Here is a 22,600-nt window from a genome sequence, read left to right on the forward strand (position 1 = left end):
AATTCGGTAAGACAAAACTGGAGCTTTTTAGCCAGTCACATCAGCTCTATGCTTCAGAAAAGAAGGAAAAATTTTAATTTAAAAGGACACCATACCAAGTGTGAAACATGGAAGGGGCTCAGTTTTGTTTTGGGGTTCTTTTGCTGTATTTGGCACGAGGAAACTTCAATCTGTGCAGGGCACAATGAAGTCTGAAGACTGCCAGGGTGTCCTGGAGTGAAACATGTTGCCCAGAGTCAGAAAGCTCAGCCTCAGTCCCAAGTCATGGGTCCTCCGACAGGATAACGATCCAGAACAAACAGCTAAAAACATGTCAAATAATGACAAAAAAAACCCCAAAACACTGGACTTTACTTAAATGGCCCTTCATGAGCCCAGATCTTTATCCTAATGAAAACTCATGGAAAGCTCTGAAAAACACAGCGTGGAGACACCACCCCTCAAACTCGATGTAGCTTAAGCAGTTTGCTCAGGAAGAGTGGGCCAAACCACCTTCTGCTAAACGCAGACGTCTCATCACGAAGTGCAGAGATCGCTTGTTGGCAGCGATTGCCACAAAAGATCCACTAAAGGGTGCCATCTTTTTTTTATCCATGACTTAAAACATCAAAATGAATAAATAATCAAAAGCAGTTCGATGCTGAATAAACACTATGGGACGCCATTAAACTTTGGTCAGTTTCAAGCCATTTCAGAGATAAGTTGAGTTTCTTCATTGATTGTGGAAGGGCACCGACAGATTTGTACATGTCTGAAGCAATAATTCTGAACAGTAAACGTGGTCTACTGTATATAAAATTAGGTGAAGTGGTTAAATAGACAAGAAAATAGCTACCGTAACAGAAAACGGTTTATTGAATACATTTCCTATTAACTGGTGCTGAAACTCAGGTTTTTTAATGGCAGTTAATGCTTTTATATATATCTTTTTAAGGTTTCTGACAAAAACCAAGTGAAACATGCTCATTTACAGATCAACGCCGTCTCATGACACAGAATGGCGTTTCCAAATATGACAACAGGATGTCAACATTTTCAACTCGCATCGGAAATGAGTGTCGACTTTAAAAAGATCAGAGAACATCCCAGTCGTATTTTCATCATCTGTTGAAATGGAACAAATATTTCCTAATGTCTCCCCCCCCCACAGACGGGCCCAGATGTCCTCCCACACCAACAGGAAAGTGAAATGCAACTTGGGCTCACTCTGTACTTGCAAGCCTGTAACAAACTCCAACATCTTCATATTTACTGTCAACAACAAGGTGTCAGTTACTTTGTTGGACCTTAAAAAAAAAAAAAAGAGACGCAAGACTTTTACCAAAATGTTCACTTTATTTTCTTACTTCTTTTTTTTCAAATCCAGGACAACTCATTCAAGGATAATCAAGGAGAATGAAGCACTAATATGTTTTATTAGATTTTTTTTTCACTTTTTACATTTTGTAAGAGATGGATGGTGAATTTTTATCAAGAACTGGTCAAAATAAAGCAAACCAAAGGAAAAAAAAAAAAGAAAAAAAGAATATATAATAACAATACATTAATAATAATTAATTCAGTACAATGAAGTGTGGCGTCAATGACAGAATAACGATGGCCCAGAAAACGTAGGGTTATTGTTTTTACGGCTTCCTCTGTGGTACTGAAATAATCACCAGCACTAACTCAACTCAACCAACAGCAGAGGAAGAAAATGGAGCGCACTCACAAAGTTCTGCACCCGAGCCTCCCAAAGAGGAAACACTTTTTCATTTTATTTAAATAATATTTTTATCAAAGCTTCTGTTTTTATCTTCATAAAATGTTTCTAAAACTCATGTCTTCTTTAAACTTTACCTTTGTGTTTTTGTTTTTTTGTTTTTTTTCTCTCCAGATTTTCAAAGTTTTTCGTCTCCATCGTGTGTGTGTTTTTGCAGGTGCGGTTGTGTTTTTAAGCGTCTGTACCTGGAACCCAGTGCGTGTGCCTCTGTGTTGATGTGTCCTTGGCCGAGGCGTCGAACAACTCTGAGTTGTTCGAGTGCTCATGTGAATGTAAAGCCTGCGCACACAAAGCATGAGGATGTGTTTCCAAATGTGTGTATGGAGTGTGTTCGTACTTTATGTCCCTACACTGCTTTACCTGTATTAAGGTCACTGCAGCAAAGACATTCATACTGAGAGGTTGAAGCTGGCTCAAGCTATGAGGTGTGTGGCCTTTAGCTGGGTTGGTCTGTGTGTGTGCGTGCGTGTGTGTGTGTGTGTGTGCCTATCAAACCAAAGTCAGCTTATCACTTATCAAGGAATTTGTCGAGCTAGTATGTGCTCAGGGGTGAGCGGACTAAGTGAAGTGTACGTCTCTCAGTGCCTAACACAGGTGTCTGTGTGTGCATGTGAGTGCGAGAGGGTAAGTGTGTTCAAACTCTGAGGATTTATGTACCTGCAGGTGAGACAAGTACACCTTCCATCTGTGTAAAGCTGGAGTCCATACAGCTGCTGCTCGATGTGGGAGAGGACACATGTCTGTGTGTGTGTGTGTGTGTGTGTGTGTGTGTGTAAAAGAAGGCACGGAGGGTGGTGTGGGAGGCTCAGTCTCTCAGGTCCATGCTGGAGCCGAACAGAGCCACCAGCTGCTCTTCATAGTGAGAAATGTTCCTCTTCATGATCTCCTTACAGGAGCCCAGGAGGCGCTCAAACGCCTGCACGTCTATTACTGCCAAAACAGAAGTTATACAATTAATTTTAATTGCTCAGGTATGTCAAAACATGTTAGAAATCGAAACGATCACCTGTTATGTTTAACGGGACAAATCGCTGACCTCCTGGTTACCAGTTTGTCTCAACTGAGTCAAAAATAATTAGTTATATTTGCCTGGAGAAAGGGTGAATAAAATAGTGGTTTACAGCAGAGTAAGAGCCTCCTGTTGGCAAACTGGACTGCATTACTTTTGACACAATTTCTGTATAAAGTGTTCCTTATATTAAGCACTGGGATTATATATTGGTTGGCATAGATTGACCCACATAGAGACTAATAAGTCATTCTAACAATGATCAAATACCTCAGAGTCTCAGAGGATTCATAATCATAATTCAAAGCTGGCTCAAGGCTAAAAGGTGTGTTTTTCCCCCAAGAGAGTCTTTAATAAAACATTAATGGAGCAGTATTGGTTGACAGTAGGAGACTATATATCAGAATGATTGAGACAGACCAAGCTGGAAAAGCTGAGCTTTCACAAGAGCCCTGCTTCTTCTTTCAGTACCAAAAGTGAAGAAATAAGTTGAATCAACAGTTTTCTATGAAATAATAACAGGGTCCAGCAGCCTGCTTCAGACTCAGAATAATAGAATTAAATGTTCTGGAAATCCCAAAAGAGGCCCCAGAAGAGACATTAAATCCTGTTCATATGGGTGAGAATGAAAGCACAACAGTCTGTGTCTCTGCAGTACGCCTGGAAAGCACATTCTCTGCCTTAATAACCGCATTTGTTGCAGACAGGATGTAGTGCTGTCAATAAACAATGTGCTTCAAAAGACAAGACTGACAGGTACGCTGTATATACAGGAAAAACATGTGCATACATGGCACTTTAGAAGAGAAGATGGGGGAGCACACAGTGAGGCCAACTGACATGAAATCTACCAACACAAAACAGCCAGAGTGAGCCAACAAAAGCTGTGGTCGGAGCTATAAATGAATCAAATAAACCAACAAATAAACAAATAAGGGTGTAAACAGATTTCACAACTACAGAGGAGGGGTGACAGAAGCACAACCACAGCTGTGAAAATCCTGTTAATCTTTCATAACTCAAGAGCTGCTCATCTGCTGTAGAGCCTGAATAAGAGCACCCACTTTAAAAAAATAAATAAAATCATTACAGAGCAACCTGGACTCAACAAAAACTACGAGGTGACGGCAGAGGAGTTAAACAACTATTAGGAATTCATCACAACGGACTGCCACTCGATATCCTATGACAAACCATCAGCAGTTCTCAGTTTCACATAAGGTTTAGTTATAGGCCTTAATGAGAGCAACAAACAGTTTCAAAATGGATTTGGTTGAGCATTTTAACACTTTAGGTGATGGTTATCACTTTCCTTGTTGGACATTTAGAGTTGTCATGGAGCTACTTCGTACACACAGACACACACACACACATCCGTCTTCTTGTGTGCAGGATTAGCGCTGAAGCTCATTTGTATTAACGTGTGTCCAAGTGTGTTTCGTCTTACCCAAACATTTGACATCTCCCACTGCGTAGGCTGAGGCAGCCCTGGGCTTGTTAGTGACCAAGGCCAGTTCCCCAAAGTACTGACCCCTGCTACAGCGTGTTATCTCCACCTCCGCATTATCTGCATGGTCGGCCTTCGTCTGCAGGGAGGGAGCAGAGCAGAGAACGGGATAAAAGGTTAGGAGCCCCAGAGTGCCTCCTGTCCCCCCCCCCCCCAGCGTGAAGCACTCAGCAGCTGGGCCGATCACCGCTGTTGCTAGGCAAAACCAGAAAACGCTTTTGCAGACTGGTAGATTTAAATGGCATCCGTGTGGGTTGTCATTGTTCTGGTCTTGAATCAATAAAAACAATTTAGCGTCTTTCATCAGGATCTCAGCATGGCCGTAAGTTCAAATGTAGAGGAGCAGCAAACAAATAAAGAAGGTGAGGATGAGACTCTTACTTTACTCTTCATCATGATCTTGACCTCCCCAGATTCTACAATGTAGAAGCAGTCAGCCTTGTCTCCCTGAGGATACACAGAACACACGATTATAAACGTAATGAAACTATATAGTGTTATATATACACTATATATATATATATATATATATATATATATATATATATATATATATGAGAGAGCCTTGACACAAGTGTGCAATGTTTCACCTGTGAGATGATGCGCTCGGCATCTGAGAACTGCTTCATTCCTAATACATCCACTATCTTCATCCTCTCTGTTGCCTGCGCAGAGAAAAATAAAAACAGGGAGGTCACAAAAACAAAAACATTGAGAGAAAACTGAAACTGTGGGTTCAGTCCAGTCAGGGTTGTATCAATGATAACTCATGCTGACTCTGGCAAGGTTAACGCGTGCTTCAGCCCCAGCAGTCCAGTGATCAGTGTGAGGTAACCATTCAAAACAAATGAAAAATCAACCCTTTGATCAAACCTCATCTTTAAGTTGAGAACTTTTAATTCTTGCAAATGAAAATGAATGAAAAGAATGCTTTGGACTGGTAAAGTTGGGCTTTAATCCAGAAAAATGTAACAGAAACTCACATCTACCAGTAATCTCCACACTGGATAAAATGATCAATCACATAAACTCACCTCCAGTGTTTTGAGTAAGGGCACAGATTCAATGAAAGTCTCGTACATCCTCCTCTTCTTGGCATTGTTCTTTACAATGAGCCTCCGAAATGTAGCACGGTCCTAGGGAGGAAAACAAATAAATAAATGAAAGTAGGCAAACATCTCCTCTCGGGATGTTTGACTCCTGTCTTTCTCAGTTTGGCCATCAGGGGGCGCTGCAGCAGCACAAAGCATCAGAGCAGTGGGGCTGGTTCCATTCATAGATTACAGGACTCCATTCTTAACATATCTGTGCATCACAGCTCCCTGAACTCAGTTATGTAAAAGAAACTATTCACAGTGCAATAAATGCTAATGAGGAAATAACTTGAGGTGGAAAGGGCTCAAAACAGAGCTTTAAATATTTGCACATGGCTAACTTATTAAGTGTGTAATTTACTCATTGAAACCCCACATAAAAATGCCGGTTTGGTTGTTTATTGGTCTCTGCTGATTTGTGTGTTCTTACCAGGCCCCATAGCGATCCCTCCTGGGTGGCTACGATGGTGGCGGCCCGTGGCGTGTTGTACATGAGTGCCAGCTCCCCAAAGCTGCCCTTATTGTTATACTGACCCACACATGCTCCCGATACCACGATGTCATATATACCCCTACCGAGATGAGAAGGAAAGGGAGTTAGAAAAAAAAAAAAAAAGAAAGAATAACAGAGACAAAAGGGAAAATAAAAATCTGATGCTTTGTTTACTGACCGACTGTCTGGTTTAAATACTTCCTGGATAGGACCGTGTTCAATCGGCACAAAACAGCTGACTTGGTGTGTGAGTTTTGTTATATTATAGGTGAGAACAGTTAAGCTCGTTTGTTAAAACAAAATCTCAAATAAGACACTTTATAGAAAACAGACCATCAGCCAAGTATGCGTCTGTACTTTGTGAGGTTTCTAATACGTCAGCAGAGCAGCTCTGCACTGCCGTCCTCATTCTCTCTGCACGGGATTATACATAAAAAAGGTAATTTGCATAGATGTTGCCTGCCGGGATTAACCAGTCACTTTGTAAAATAGCCTGTCCTCTCATTGGCTGCGAGGAGGGGAGTATTAGCTTACTTTGACTGGATTACCATGAATATGGGGGACGGCTATCAGTTGTGCTGTCAGCTATCTGAGGTTAGAAAAGACTCTTTATGTGCCCCTGTTGTGCTGCGCTGCTCACCATTTATTCAGCACAGAAAGCAGGAGTGAAAGCCAAGTTCAGCAATAAATCTGCTTGAGCCAATGTAAGGGGAGGCCCAAGATTGTCTGAGCAAACCCTTTCACATGAATGAATGAAACAGCCATCATCCATGAACTCTCTTGTAAAATGACTACTGTGTGACGTGGTGGAGCACATCTGCATGTTTCCCGCTGCACTGAGGATATGTGCGAATGTTTCATGACTTTCTGACTATTCCACACGTGGTCATTTACTTGAGTGATATTTAACACCCTAAGATAGAAGATGCAGCAACTCAGTATCAGAAAATGTAATGCTGTAAACCGTACCTAAGGTAAGGAAGAACAAATTGATTTCAAATCAGAAATCCAAATGTCCAGCTCCTTTAATATTTCATTTGACAATATCTCTGGCATTTTATTTTACAACAGTGATCCGTCTCACATCTCGCATGCCACCCCCCCCAATGTGTTTCTACGCCTTGTTCCTGAGGGTTAATGAAGTATTTCCAGCTTCGTCCTGCCTTATAGGCCTCAGAGCAGGACTGTTTATTCTTCAGTGAAGTGTCCTCTTGCCAAATAGTAGCACACAGGCTGGCAAGAGCAACATCTCAATACATGCCATTTATAGTAAACTGTCTGCAGAGGCAACCAAGTCTGGTTTAAAGTTGTTCAAGAAAAATGATGAAACACTAAGAAAGGAGGAGGAGGTGTACATAAAGGCTCTGTGACTTAATAAAAAAGAAATAGGAAACACTTGAACAATGTGTTACTGTATTCCAGTTTCCTTCCTGCTCTTGTTCTTTTGTTAATTCCTCCGTCTCTTTGTGCGTCCACGTTAGCATCCCACCCTACGGATGACATTAGCTACCACTTAGACTTTGAACAGGCCATGGAAAACCCCAGGATAATATATCATCAGGCAGGCGTGCTGCTCTTAAAGGTCACTGCATGTCTCGTACAGCGAGCAGGAGCGTGCTGTGTTAGAAAGTGTGTAAGCAGATGGAGACACTGCCCAAGTGGAGCTAAAACGTTGCACTGAGCTGACATGTCAGCCAAGAAAGAATAGAGGCAAATGGAAGACAAACAATGACCAGCCAAACACGTGGAAATCTTTTCCCTTTCATTTGGAAGAAGCTTTTTAAAGAAAGTAACCACATATGTACATTACTAACACAAGACTAAGAAAGTTGAATTCTTTAATGCGGTGCCATCCTGAATATTAACACAGTAGCTTATCAAAGCTGCAGCAATTTGAAAGTAATAAACTTACCTTCAAGCAATTAGTACAACGGCTTACAGCCTAATAAATAATCATAATCTTCCATTATAGAGGGGTCCGTCTTTTGTACCGACTACAATACCGAGGCTGATTTAAATGTTCCTCCAATTTAACACCTTATTTAGACTGAATCGACAGCACCTGCCCTGTAAAATAGCCGTGTGCACACAATGCTTTCACAAGCAACGAGGAAGAGAAAATCACACACTCCACACGTGGATAAAGACACACACACACACTTCAACATGATCAACACAAGAGCCAACTACAAAGACCTGTGGTCCAAACTTTTACCGATTACATTAAATGCAACATTACTGTGAGAAAAGCAGCCATTTAGCCACTTTTACAAATAAACACTGTGACAGTTTTGGTTTATTCACTTATGCATGTAATTTAAAGTGCATTTTCCTACATTATAGTCTCCTACAAAAAACAACTGAAATGACTGAACGACTGACATAGTAAAGCTATAAAATGCAGCACTGCAGGAGCAATATATGACTATCAGCTACTCCAGTGTGTCACCCTGTCCATGATAATACTAATAAACACAAAGTAAATTTGCATACATTCGTCACTCTTTCCTTTATCACTGTTTTTTGACACAATTATACTATAAAACATGTTCATCTTTGACCTTAATGGCATTCAAACTCACTAAAGTGAACCGGGCGAGTTTGCATCAACAGACTGACTGAATTTGAATGACTCAGCAGGAGTGTCTGCCTCCTACCTCTCTATGACATAGAAGTTGTCTCCATCATCGCCCTGGTCAATGACGTGTTCCTGGGGCTGAACCTTCAACTCAAACATGGCGTCCAGCACCTGTGAGAACTGCTCCTGGATGCAGAACAAGAAATGACGTCAGATTCATCTCAGGAGGAGAAATGAGAAGCAACAATGAAAACAGCAACATTGCATTTCAGTTTGCCTTTTAAATCATGGCAAAAATAGACCAGATGAAATTTAATCATCACGGCAGGAAAATTGTGGGATAAAGCACACGAGGAGAAGCAGTGGGGGCATTTTTGAGTCCTAGATTAATCATACAAGACGTCAAGTATTACAGCTGCCTTAGAGATGTAAATGGACTTAAAAACGTCAAATGAATATTAAGGGCATGTTTGCAGCCAAAACAAACAGATAAATCAAGTGTAGCGACATCACGCAAATCATTTTTGGATTTGCTTTCACAAAAAAATGTACGTCATTGAGTCCCAAAACAGGGAGGTTTCACATAGTTTTACTGGGAAACAAAGCTCGAGCATATTTTACCATCATCACAGTAACGTTGGCTACAATGACTTCCACACAGTCTCAATGACAACCTGTGGTCTCGTCTCGTTTCTGACCAATGAGACAAGCAGATGAACCGGAGTAAAGGTCGCATCGGTTCATGAAAGAAGAGGGGTCTAAACAAAGATTTTTGCTAATTTTTTGGACTTCGTTTCATCAGATTCATCTGATTTAGGGCCTTATATGTAAGCTCAAATACACACAACCGTGAATAACTTGATCAAAGCATTTCTACCATCCATCTGCATACGGACAGTTTTGTGTCACGTCTCTCTGTATTCAAGATTCATTTACCTGATCTAGTGTTTTGAAGAGTATGATGTCTCGGCAGGCCTCTTGCAGTCTGCAGCGTTGTTCGTCTGTTTTTGGGTGTACCACTCTGGGTTCAGTGTCCTCGTCATCATCATCTGGGTTGAATGCTTCCGCACACACTGACAGAGACATTTAGATGCATTTATACCTTCTGATTTGTTTTAGTGTGTTTTATAGGCTCGCCAAAAGATTTCACCCTGACAACACAGCTGAAATTCAAAGACTGATAAATGCAACTTCAAATTCAAAAATGGTTGTAAAATGTGTATAAAAACAGAATACACGGGTTAGTAAATCTCATAAGACAATATTCTATTCATAGAAGAACATAGAAAACATATATTTGACTGTATATTAGGCCATCTTCAAATGGAGTCTCTCTCCACTGTGTAGCATTTCCATTAACATCTGGGAACATCTGGGAACTGAGACCAGCTGCTGGACCTTTAGGAAAGAACCCTTGTCCCATTCTTGACTGCTATAGGATTCTCTGTGTCTCGCAGTTCTCAGTCCTCTTTGTCGTATTTTGCGTTTCATGATGGATTAAATGTTTTCAGTTGGTGAAAGGTTTGCACTGACGTCTGAGAACCTCACGGGCCTCCAGGATGGACTTTTGTCCGTGTGCTAATTTATCCAGATCATCTCAATCACTTGATGATGTCGTGTACTGTAGCTGGAGGAATATTATTCTGAAATTGCTCCACAACTTATAGATTTAGTTTTTTGCAGATTGCTCGACCTTTGCTTATCTTTACTTATGAGACTCTGCCTCTCTGTGGTGCTCTTTTTATTTCCAGTCATGTTACTGGCCTGTTGCTAATTAACCTAATTAGCTGTGGCATGCTCCTCCTGCTGTTTATTTCCACAACCACTTCCTTTTCCCTTCTTTTGTTGCCCCACCCCAACCTTTTTGAGACCTGCTACTGTTATCAAATTCAAGATGAACTCAAATTTTTCATTAAACAGTCAAGTTTCTTACTTTCAACATCTGATATGTTTTCCATATTCTATTGTAAACAAAATACTGGTTTATGAGATTTGCAAATCGTTGCATTGTTTTTTTTTTATTTTACACTCCATCTTAACCTTAACCTTAACCTTTGAGACAGAGAGTTTTAAAGATCTGAGATCATAACACTGTAAATATAAACTATCCTTTAACTTAAAGCAAACCATGTCATAAGCATTCATTAACACAAATCCATCACTGTGAATAAAGTTATTTCTAAATGCAACCTTTGCTGGCTCCCCTCAGACATTTTCCACACCATCAGGGCACAACATGCAAAGGTGTAAAAGATATCAATTATGTTTTCAAAGAGGAAGACAAACAAACAAGGAACACATACATGCTCAACGTGGAAAGCAAGATATTGTCTCAGACCCCATCTTGGTTTAAAAGTGGAGCGAAAGGTAAGAAGTTACACAAGTACTAGTACAAACAGAGGATATTGTATAACACAAAATGAGGCGATGGCCTGCAGGAGAAGGGAAGAAGACTGCAGGACACTGGAGGAGCCCAGTGGAGGAAGTGACACATGCAGTGCGACATGTTTTGCCACGCTAGAAGACAAATACTGACAAGGTCATTTCAAATTGTCACTATGTATTTGTGTTTCTCAACTCTGTAGACACACTCCGCTTCTCACATGACATTTCATACAAAACACACAAAGAGTGTCTGTGTGCAAAAGTAACATCTTATCTCACAGGAGCCATACCAATGATGTTTGGACCAGTGTGACCCCCGAGTGTCAATGTGCTGTTTCAAACTCGCAAACCAACGGACCAAATAAAAACGCAGTCGAGTTCCAGTCTCAGTGCGCTGGCAGCAAGAATTTTGTAGTGAATTTGAAGGGAGAACTAAATCTAAACCAACAACAACGTGACGGATATTGGGATAAATAATCAGTGATCTGTGGAGTTTATTCGCAAGATAATTTCAGGATTTATTCAGATCTCAAACCTCATCTCACATCTACCCCTACCCCTGCTATCATAAAGAAGAGGGTTCAATAGGTGTTCAGCCTCGGGTCGTCTTAATTAGCATGGAGGCGCGTTGTTATTTCAGATTTTTCAACATTATTGAAATCGCTAATCCAAGGTAAATGAATCCTTTCCTAAAGCCAGTAACAACCTGTCAACCCTCAGAGTGCTGAGGAGCACACATATACTCAGAGCTGATGTGACATCCAGGAGCTCCTGTTTTCTACATGAGCACAACAGGAAGGGACAACACTACATCGCACTCTATGGGCTGTGATGAGCAGCAGTTTCTCACGAGCCATACATTTCAGGGAAAATAGTTTCATTTGGATGGACTGCAGGAATCCCATCCAATACAAATTACACGTGCAGAAAGACTAATGTGTTTGCATCGCTGCTGATACACCTAACACCTGGTTTACGGACTGTGCCATCTTACACGGAGGCTGTGAAACTGAAACAATGCATCGGTGTCACAGTCTGTGCAGTGGTTGGCAGCTTACCATCAGTCCAGCTGTGAAGGTCTGATTCCTACAGTCCAGCCAAAAATAACAAACTGTAGGAGAATGTGTAATGGCATCTCTGCCCGTTACAGTGGGTAAGACACATTAGTTAACTGGCGTGCGTACTTCCTTATGTGACTTGGCGAATAGCTCTCTACACACTGATGCTTTTAATGATGCTTCTCTGCCATTTGGAGCAGCCGTAGAAATACGTGTAAAAACTGCGTGAGCTACTCTTAGTCCTGTTAGTGCTATTGTTGGCCTTATAACTGTGGAAAAGATGTTAAAGTGGACAAAGAGCTCATTTATGATGGAATTAAAACAATGAAGATAGTCCAGTGGGGCTGTTGTCTACGCTTCTCTCCTGTTGCCAGCTCCTCTTGGCTTAAGCCAACTTTATACCGATCAGCATTTATTCTATGCACAGTGTCACCTCTGACGGCTCTTACATTTTTAGGAGGAGTGCCTCCGAAAAGTCCCTCTTTGTTGATACAATACCAAATATCTCTAAATATGCAGGGGCAATTATGCAGATAGATATCGCCATGCAATCTTAAACTGCCCATGATTAACTGTGCCGTCTCTGGCAATGGGGAAGAATTTAATCACCTTATGACTGGGAAGAAATTAAATCTCTTTGTGCCAATAGGCAGGAAATTATCTTTCTTTTCCTCAATTATGCTTTTAGTTTTCTTCCAAAAAGGAAAAGCTGGAATCATACGTATCAATGATCTTCTGGTGAGTGCCATCTTAGTTTCCATTAGTAGTAAATAACTTATCTTATGCTGTTGTATTTATTTTTATATAAAAACTAGAAATTAATGACTCAAAGTCTGTAAGAGCCCAAGTTGGCAATATTTTTCTTAGCAAACAAAGAATGTACACGGTGCTTTTACTATGAAATAATTCTCTAAAAGTGAATGTTACACGATCTTCTCTTCAATCAAATGAGTCCCTAAAATTCTTGGCACAGAACAAAATCTAAAATTTAAGTCAAACTTTTCAGCTTGGTTTTATGTTTATGTCTATATATTTAGCAGACGCTTTTATCCAAAGCGACTTACACTGGTAGGCGGGTAGAGTAAGGGGGGGGGTCTTGCCTAAAGACCCCTACTGGAGGTAGTACCTTTCATGCAGAGAATATGAACCCAGGTCACCCACATGAAAGGTGGCAATCATACCACTACACTATCCAAAACTCGTGCACAAAAAAGAAGGATTCAGGGTGAGAAAGGTGAGCCGACTTATTCATCTAATACATGCAACAGCAGAGCAGGCTCCTATCTCTGATGGAGGGAAATTAAATGGCTCCCTCCCTGATCACGCAGGAGTTGTCACAGTCCATTCCACAGGCCCCACCTGTGATTCAGTTCCTGCACTAAGAGGGCTGGGTGGCTGGGCCCTTTATATCCCAACGTGAGGAAGCGACCCAAAGCGGGTGCATCCATGGAGCCTTCTTCCTTCCTGGTTAAACAGGATGCAAAGGACTACATTTCTGCAGAGAGCCTCTCCCTTGCTTCTTGCGCTGCTCTCAAACTCTGCTGACAAAGCAGCGCTGACAGTGGGAGCAGTTTCTCTCCTGAGGAAATGAGAAAATCATGGTCCTGCATTCAGAACCACACAGGAGCTTCTTCGCTGGTTTTAAGCATGTTCGAACTCAGTGTGTTCAAGCTAAAATGCCGATCAACTCTCTCCAAATGTAGGTGTGTTATGGTGACATCTGGTCCTACAAATTTTACCAACTATCTGAAGAACGTTGTCTTGCAAAAAAAAATCCAAAAACATCCCATTCAGCAGCTCACAGATTTACACCTTTATTTAATCTCTTATTTAATGCTTTACTGACGCTCTGCTCTTGGTATAAATTCTATTTTTTTGATCCCTGTGAGAACAGCACACACGAAACAGCTGCAAAAGACAACTCATTTATTAAACCTTAAATAGATTTTAATTACTTTTTTTTCTTTGTAGCACCATCTCTGAGGAAGAAGATGAACATCACAGTGACGTTCGGTCTTTGTTGCTGTACGAACAGCATTTCTCCTCATGGATTAAAAAGGATCATTATGTCTTACAACATTACCACAACAAACATCTACTTGGATGACACAACACTGCAATCAACAAAGTAACTTTGAGCCACTTTGTTGACTTCGTGTCAACATGGACCTCTTTATGAGTTGACGTTAGGAACAAAACAGTAAGAAAAAAAAGAAAAAAGAAGTTGTCAGATTGTACAAATTAACACTGTGCTCCATAACTAATCTCAACGAGGCTGTAGTGAAGACAGCAGGCGCAACAATGATAGCAGATGGCAGCAAAGATAAACATCAGCTGACACACCCAGAGTCTAATCAAAGTGCAGTGCTCTGTGACGGCTGACGACATTCAATCACTCGTATGTAAACACGAGACGGGTACAGCAGAGCGTGAGAAAGCAAGAGTGCTGTCCAACCAAGACCGTAGAGACAGAGAAAACGCCAACACCAAAGCCAAAACACGCAGAGCGGAGCTTCTTAAACACTGTGTGAACACACTCATTATCAAAACACTGCCTAAACACTCTCAGGAAGGCGAACCGCTTCTCCTCAACTGCATCTGCAAGATACACCGTAAACAAACAATGGGGCTGAAGCAGCGATGTATGCAATATCATCCCTGGTGTGGATTACACTGAGGGGACATGACGTCAAACGCGTGTACACACACACACACACACAGGTGAACTCACACCCACACTGCTTACCTGACACTCTCCTGTTGAATCTGCTGGGTGGTGGAGCTGTGGAGAAAGAGAGAGAACTGAAATTAACATCACCGTTGTAACATTTAACACAAGTTTGTGAGTACTCGGAAATCCTCACCACTATCATCTGCTCCGAAAATACAGGATTTAAAAAAAATAAAAATAAATGAAGACAAAGAAAGAGTGACAACACCTGCGCGAGAAAGTCTTAGTCTGACAGGCGAGGGCAAGGAGAGGTGAAAAAGTAGGGCCCTGACAGCGTAAAAAGAAAAGATCTAAGCTAAAACCTGAGAGTGTCAGTTTAAAATGCTTCATTTTCTCTTTGGGAAGACACAAATGGTACTGTGAGAACCAGCTACAGACACCAGCATAAACAGTCAACATCAAAGTTGCATACACAAACACACGATTCCATTTAATAACTGGAAACTGAACAGCAGTAAAGCAAATCATGATCGCACTCAGCTGCAATAAACACACAGTGACTGCCAGGAGAAAGACAGATGGGAGCATGGTAGCAGTAGGTAAAATATATATATTTTTTTAAATCATTAGAGGCAAAGGATGACAGTCTAATGAGAATCCATCACACTGAGGCTAATCACAATCATTTTGACTGAAGTAGCAACATGTGTCCTCCACATATGTTTCTGTGTTAAGAAGTCTGGATGGATTTTGTCTCGACTTGACAGGAAGAGTCGTCTGTGCCAGTGCAGCCAGCTTCCATGGTGTAAATCATCACAGAATGAGCAATAAAACAGGAAATGGACTTTGGTTTACAGTTTTACCTATTGTGCGATGTAAAGTTTCTTTGTTGTCAAGGCCAACGGGAAACCACTTGGTTTCCATAGATATCCATCCACCCAGAACTTTGGATTAATTCTGTTATGGCTCTTATACACAAAGAATAATGTCGAAGGCCAAAAAAGGCCTTCTTTGAGAGCCAACAGTGCATAACGCACAAAAATACAAGAGAGGTAAACATTCACCAGCACTCCAGATGTTCAAGAGGGCCGACTGTTGAATTCATGTAAAACAGTCCCTGAAACATAAGCCTCCACACTACAGTGCCATGAGAGCACAGATGTACTATATGTACATATACATCTGTATCAGGGACACTTTGAAGTTAAATACACATTTAATACTGCAATTCATTAGGAAAAAGACCATATAAAGACCATATTAATAATGTCACTTCAGTAATCCAGCAGTACTCATGGATTCCAACAAGTCTTATTGCTGGATCCAAGTGCTGGGAGGGCCAGAGGAGGCTCCGTGTTACTGTCATTATCGTCCCTCTTGAGCAATTCATGAGGTTGCTGCTTGCTTTTAAAAGGACGTACGACTGGCTTAACATCAGCAATCATTGCAAATACGCTTGATAAAAGATGTTTCTGCCATGTCTCATGCCAGCTGATGATGCAGAGTTTGCCTTGAACAAATGCTGATAACAACACTAAACCAAACACAGGAAAACCTCCTGTGTTCTAAAGGAAATGTTTAAACAGCAGCTGTAACCGAGCTTCGTGTCTGCTCAAGATTTCAGTGCCGTGATTTTGACATGGAACAGACTTCCAAGGGAAAACATCTTCGAGGAACTTGAGATTGAGAACAACAGAGGACGAATGAACAGTACATGAGGGCTAATAAAGTACATGTAGTGTATAATGTATAATGTAGTGTAAATATCCTTTGCTATACAGTTGGCCAGTAATTTAGTCTTTTCTTATTGGTTCAAAACCATACTAACTGACCCGAATCCACATTTTCTTCTGACATCATTTAAAGTACATAATAAGCATATTTTAGGGGTTACCCTAATAACATGCATTAAGGCCAATGCTGGCTGCTGGGAACCTTACATTTATTTTATGTGTGTTTGACCGTGTCAAAGCTCCCCCTTGAAGCTAATTCAGGTGTTTTGGCACCTTTGGTTCTTGACATCGGTCTGGCGTGTCAGGGCGTCGACATTATTTGTCCTTGTGAATGTGCGTGTGTCTGCATGAACCATTGTATCCATTTACGCAGGTGGAGTTTGAGGTCATGGTCCTAAACACCTGTTTTCCAACACTCAGCTGTTACAAGCCAGCAGGCATGGTCCATGTCTCCCATACTCATGTACAGAGTGTCCATCACTACCTTAGTACCATCATGTCAGAGCCCATTAGATCTAGGCTGTGAATAAAGGAGCAGGGAGAAATTCACACATACAGAACACTTTCCTGCAGTCACGTGTGTTCAACACTTCGCGCTCTCTGCAGAACACCATCACTCAGCAGATGAGCAACAGGACGCTCGTAGTTATTAGTCAGCATACAAGTGGAAATCATACGTGAAAACTAGGTCTCATTTGAAGGGAAATTGCCAAAATCAGTTTTGGTAACTGGTTGGACAAAAACTTTTCAGGGCACAAAAGAAATTCAAAAAGAATGACTTCAGCATTTCAAACTCTGTTTGTAAGTAAGTGTTACCTCTCACATAAATACCTGACGTTCAGCCTTGAGGCAACTGCTTCAACCGTTTCATCTTGGGTGGAATTTACAACTCAGCAATTGTAGTAAGAGTTACAGATGAGTTATGATTTCCATGCAGGTTATGGTACACTCTGTTCACTAACCAATCTAACAAGTTAAACCAGCTCCTAACTCACAGCATATTAGGCTACTTTAGTCCAAAGCAGAGGAAGATAATCTCCTTTGTTGTCCATCAATGGATAATGTTCCTGAGCATTAGCTGAAAGAGGAAACAGGAAGATAATCTGTTTTCATTTTGCCAGCATTGATGAGCAGCACCGGGAATCAAAATGTTTATCCTTATCAAACAGGGAGTTTGATAAAGACTTACTGGTTTCTTACGGGCACTCCATTAAAATGCCAGGGTACGCAGTTCACATGTGTGGCAAACACTAGTAACCAGGTCTGACCTGGTCAGACTGCAGTCGTTTCATTTAAAAGTTACCAGGTTGCTAATTCTGACATGAAGCAGAAGCGTTCAGACACAGTAAGTCAATGGAATCGAGTGAACGTCTCAGAAGCTGCAGAAATGATCATCCTTTTGTTTATCGCCTGAGTGATCGGCTGTGTCACATCATTCCACTAATATTTCATTGAATTTGTTCACAGGCAGAGTGCACATTAGCTGGCATTGCTGCAAATCTAATTACATGCTCTTTGCCTCTTGTTACTGGTCAGACAGACAGAATATAAGTTAAGACAGAATGTTATTGTGGTCCTAAAGATACAGAACAATAAAAAAATGATGACACTATCAAACTGCTGTAGTGTATCGTCAGATGCTGTGGAACCATGGGGCACAGTATAAGAGACATACAAGTAAATGGAATGAAAACATGGATGCTAATAGAGGAATGAACTCCAGCTCAACACTCTTTATATCTCAGGGCAGCACTTACAAATTGAATAGCTTTTACTTTTTACTACAGCTGATTCTTAAAGACGGGAATCAATCTTCAGACCATATTTGACTGTCTGCCAACAACATGGGCAGACAAAACTGCAACGGATCTAATGAGATCTAATGACCCAAAGTCGCTGCATAAGACTCACATCATGTTCGTGCATTTAGTGACCCCTCATTCCATGCAGGGGGGGGGGGGGGGGGGGGGGGGCTCAACGATCTTGGAGATCATGACCATAGAAAGAGAGAGAGTCCATCAGAAAAGATGATCACCAAGAGCAACTTTACTGATACTGATTTGCACCCTCGAGTGAATCTAAACTACTGTTGGTAACGTCTACCTAAAGCATATACAGCCAATGAATGCCATCACGGCAGGGGGCAAGGGTTTCAGTTTTTTCCTTACTTTGGGGTCTGTACAAAGTGCATTTAGGAAACGTTATCAACACACAGTACTGTGTACTGTTCAGTTCAACTATGAAATCAACTAGCTCCATCCCTTAATGTTATTTACTGTTAACTACACCCCTCAGCTGTCTCAAAGGCAGACCTTTCTCCCCCCATTCTGACCCAGAGTTATGAGACTCTTCTTGAGTCTGGAAGGCTCCTTAATCTCATTTACATACATCAAAACATAGACGTGTTCTTTTTTGTTGGTTGTTGGGAGATCGTAACAAGGTCTTTTTTAATTGGCCACGATCATTTTGCATAATCTTCAGACTCTTTTTCACTCACGGCATTAAAAGCTACAGGGTTTAACTAACCTCATCAGGATTTCTAATTTTTTCATGTATTAGATTAGGTAAACAAAAAGTGATGGTCAAAAGGTGCTAATTCTACTCATCTAAAACTAATAGATTATAAAATAAAATCTCAAAAGGGATTATTTGGATGACAATTATTTGTCTCTATATTTTCATTTAAAATTGTTTAAAGCAAACCAATCTTCTGTTCAGTGAGGCGCATAGAACGATTGGGAGACAACAGAAAACAGCCATCAAGCTTATAATGCAAGCTTTCATGCAACAAATAAAAGATCTTACTGTGTAGTTATGTGCACATAAATTGACAGTATGAAGTGTACACGGTCTGTTCTTATGTGGTGCCTTTTAACCATAGCAGCTGCACATAGTCCTCACATCAAGGTGCTGGCCTGCCATTGGAAGCAGCTTGGGGATTAGTGTTTTGCCCAGGGACAGTCTGGCTTTCTAGAGGGGTTGGGTGTCAATTGAAACGGCCAGAACTGTGATTAGTGACCTACTCTCCACCTTAACAGCCACCTCTCTGCAAGTAAACCGCATTGCCAAAGCAGAAAAAACAACAAAAAAAGAAATGACCGAAGCAATAATCATAGAAATATGTATGCGTTTTCTTCTGGCTCATGACAGCTGGAGACTGTGGAGACTGAAGACTGTGCTGAAGCGTCCTGTTTCAAAGAATCGCTTGAGAATCTGACAATTGTTTTGCTCTTTAGCTCCACCTACAGATGTGGGATGCCACTGTCCAAAAAAACAAACCTCCGTCTGAGCCCTGAACATGCACGGCTATACCTGCATTTGTTATAATGCTTTAGTTGCTTACAAAAGACACTTCCAAAAGCCACCAAATATGTAGAGAATCATGGTAAAGGTACATTTACAAGACCTAAAAAGAATAGGACTGATTTCAATCTGATGGACATTTTTAAAGTATCTGAATGTGGCATATGTGTAAAATTAATGTATGTGCAATGTAGTGCACATCTATTACAGTGCCACGCCTAGCAAGACAGCAGAGATAGAGGGAACATTTTGAAAAGCTACAAAATTCAAAGACTTTGGATTAAATATTAGTCTGAAAACAGAACTGAGGAAGCTCACCAAGACTTCCTCTGTGGGGCAAGAACGTTAATGATAAGGTTATAACTTTTATTTCAGTCTCTGCTAAATAACGTGACACAGATGAACAAGCTGCTGTTGTGCTTTTCCAATTAGTCATGATACAGAGCACATAAGTAAATTCTTGGGAGTGCAGTAACATGTTTCATTAGTTTTATAATACGAGTCAACTACTGCTTCAATTTCCTCTGATTTACAGCCCACAGATGGGGCAACAACCATTAACATGTTTTTTTTTTTTCCACATGATATTTTAATCCACACATCACCAAGCAAAGCAAACACGACAGAAAAAGAGGCTTAATCAGTGTTCACTTACCGATAACAAACATGAAGCAATCTGCATCTATCTCTCATCCTGTTTTTTCCATCCAGCAGCAAATTCCAAATTTCCAAATTCCCCCTCCAGCCCAACCCCCTTCTCCTCTAAAAGTCTTATCAGCGACAACATACACTCCAACAGGGACAACACATCCCAAACTGCTTAAAGTGACTTATTTTGATCCATTTAAACTTCTGAACGGGCCAAATCACTACAGGTACCGCAACAAAGAGGCAAAGATACCGACAAAAATGCACAGAGAAGCGACGATCCAGCAGCAGGTCATGCATGACAACACCAGTCTGTTGTATTTCAGTGAAAAGGTGCAAAGACACCTATGCTTCACTTTAAGTATACTGTGTTTTTTCAGCTTCCTCTCACTTCTGTTAAGACATTTTTACTTGAATTCCACATGTTAAAAGTGGAAGTTCTGTTCTTTTGTCAGCTGTAGCTGTCAAGCACTCCCTTATCTTAAGTTACAGAAGATGTAAAGAACCCCTGCTTCACCCCATGTGTGAGGATTTACTTTTACATCCACAAAATACTTGTTGCGGAGCTTGTGGATATAATAAAAAGCATGTGTGTACGTATGATTTTGTGCATTTCACTGTGTGGGCGGAGGAGACTGAGCGTGCAGTGTGTGAAGTGCTCTCCCTACAGTCATGTGGCTTAGGGGGGTGGGGTGGGGTGGGATGGTAGTGGTGGCTGTATCAAGTGTATGCCTGAAGTTGCCTTGGCAACCTAACACAAAGAAGATCTCATCGCCATAACAACGCTACCCCCTATACCCTCCCTTCTTCAGTTTTCAGCGACCATTCATCCCCTCCGTCCAGCTAGTAACAAGTGGAAGACACCCCCGACCCCCTCTCAAACACGCACGTACCTTTACTTTCCCTCCCCATCCCTCCCTATACACCCACTCATTGCTATGAGAGCATTAACAGATGGAGGGAAGAGAAATGGAGGGAAAGAGGAAACCGAGATGGGATGACAGAGGGAGAAACAGAGGGGGAGACACAAAAAGACAGAAGGGGTGACAGAGTGAGATTTAGTGCAACGCAGGAAAAAAAAAAAACAGGAGAGCATGAACATAATTTGATAAGTAATGAGTGCTAAGCTACTGAGTATGACTGGTGATATGGAAAAGAGAGAGACACTAATGGTACTGAGAGACAGATCTATGGCTAGATATTTTTATATATACACATAAGAGGAGGATAACTAGATAGAGAGGGGGACAAAGAAAACCCACTGAGTGAATAAGTAAATAATAAAAAATGGAGCAATTGAACTATCCCCGCCTGGTGTTCTCCATTGATTTCCTTTCCAGCCATTCTTCCTGTGACTGTCTCGGCCTGTCAATACATCATCGACTTAGCTGAGAGGGAGATCAGAGCACAAATGTGTGCCTGAGACACATTTGACTTTTTTTTTTTTTTTATTCCTTTGACAATGAGACTTAAGAGTGTTTAGACAGGCAAGACGAATGAGTCAGACGAGTACAGATTAAGTAAAACACAAGACAGAAAGACAGATCTGATCTGGGAACACAGCTAATAAGGATTAAGTGAAGCCCAACGTCAACTGAGGAAGCGAACGCTGGCTTTCCACCGTTAAGTTCAGGACAAATACGTGACAGTTAGTTTTGACCTGATTTATGACCTTTTGCAGCTCACACCACCTTGTTTCCCTTTAACCGACCTTTTTCCTGGAACAGAAAGTCAAATGGAAATGAAAGAAAATTTTGGCAATGGAAAAGATAAGTCTGTCCATCACATTTGGCATTGAAGCAGTGAGTCAACCTCCATTTGGAGCCCTAATCTATTCAACAGAATTAATTTGGCAGAGTGATATAAAGATAGTGTCCACAACATGTTTAGAGATGGATGTGCTACTGGGAGTTTGCTGGAGTCAGCAGATGCCTGAAATTAATCATGCAAACTGTGAGTGACATTTGACTGTGATTCTATTGCATTAAAAGTAACAGATTCTAATTTCTAAAATGTAATCATTTCCCACCATCAACACATCCATGGATTCTCTTGTGTTACAGGCCTCATTTGTCTCCGTTTGGTCTATTTAAAATACAAAAGAAGAACAGTGGGAGTTTAATGGGGATGTCTTTTTGCACCAGTATGACGTGGCCGCTGTGTGAAAAGGGCTGCAGTTTGATGCATCTCTTTGTCACCCCTCACCTGCAGCTTATCTCACTTTGAAACTGCTCCTGCCATCTGTCCCGGCTCCTCTGTCTCTCCATCCCTTTTTATCCTTTACTCTCACAGTCTCACTACCTAAGCCTCCTCCTCTCACTCTCTCTTCCTCTCAAGGCCTAATTGATAACAGCAGGGT

General features: G+C 41.2%; 1 protein-coding gene across 1 annotated transcript in view; it reads right to left on the reverse strand.

Moving 5' to 3' along the window:
- Positions 1-1,396: 1,396 nt before the first annotated feature.
- Positions 1,397-22,600, reverse strand: part of prkar2aa (protein kinase, cAMP-dependent, regulatory, type II, alpha A) — a 43,611-nt gene continuing 22,407 nt past the window's right edge. The window contains exons 3-11 of the mRNA XM_072366247.1: positions 14,633-14,668; positions 9,380-9,516; positions 8,523-8,629; positions 5,803-5,944; positions 5,313-5,414; positions 4,869-4,943; positions 4,660-4,725; positions 4,219-4,357; positions 1,397-2,692 (exon numbers count right to left, since the gene is read on the reverse strand). Coding sequence (XP_072222348.1) covers positions 2,568-2,692; positions 4,219-4,357; positions 4,660-4,725; positions 4,869-4,943; positions 5,313-5,414; positions 5,803-5,944; positions 8,523-8,629; positions 9,380-9,516; positions 14,633-14,668 — 929 coding nt within the window. The 3' untranslated portion in view covers positions 1,397-2,567. The remainder of the gene's footprint in view (positions 2,693-4,218; positions 4,358-4,659; positions 4,726-4,868; positions 4,944-5,312; positions 5,415-5,802; positions 5,945-8,522; positions 8,630-9,379; positions 9,517-14,632; positions 14,669-22,600) is intronic.

This window comes from Leuresthes tenuis, unplaced genomic scaffold (assembly GCF_036924035.1).
Source record: "Leuresthes tenuis unplaced genomic scaffold, fLeuTen1.0.hap1 SCAF_16, whole genome shotgun sequence".
NCBI lineage: Eukaryota > Metazoa > Chordata > Actinopteri > Atheriniformes > Atherinopsidae > Leuresthes > Leuresthes tenuis.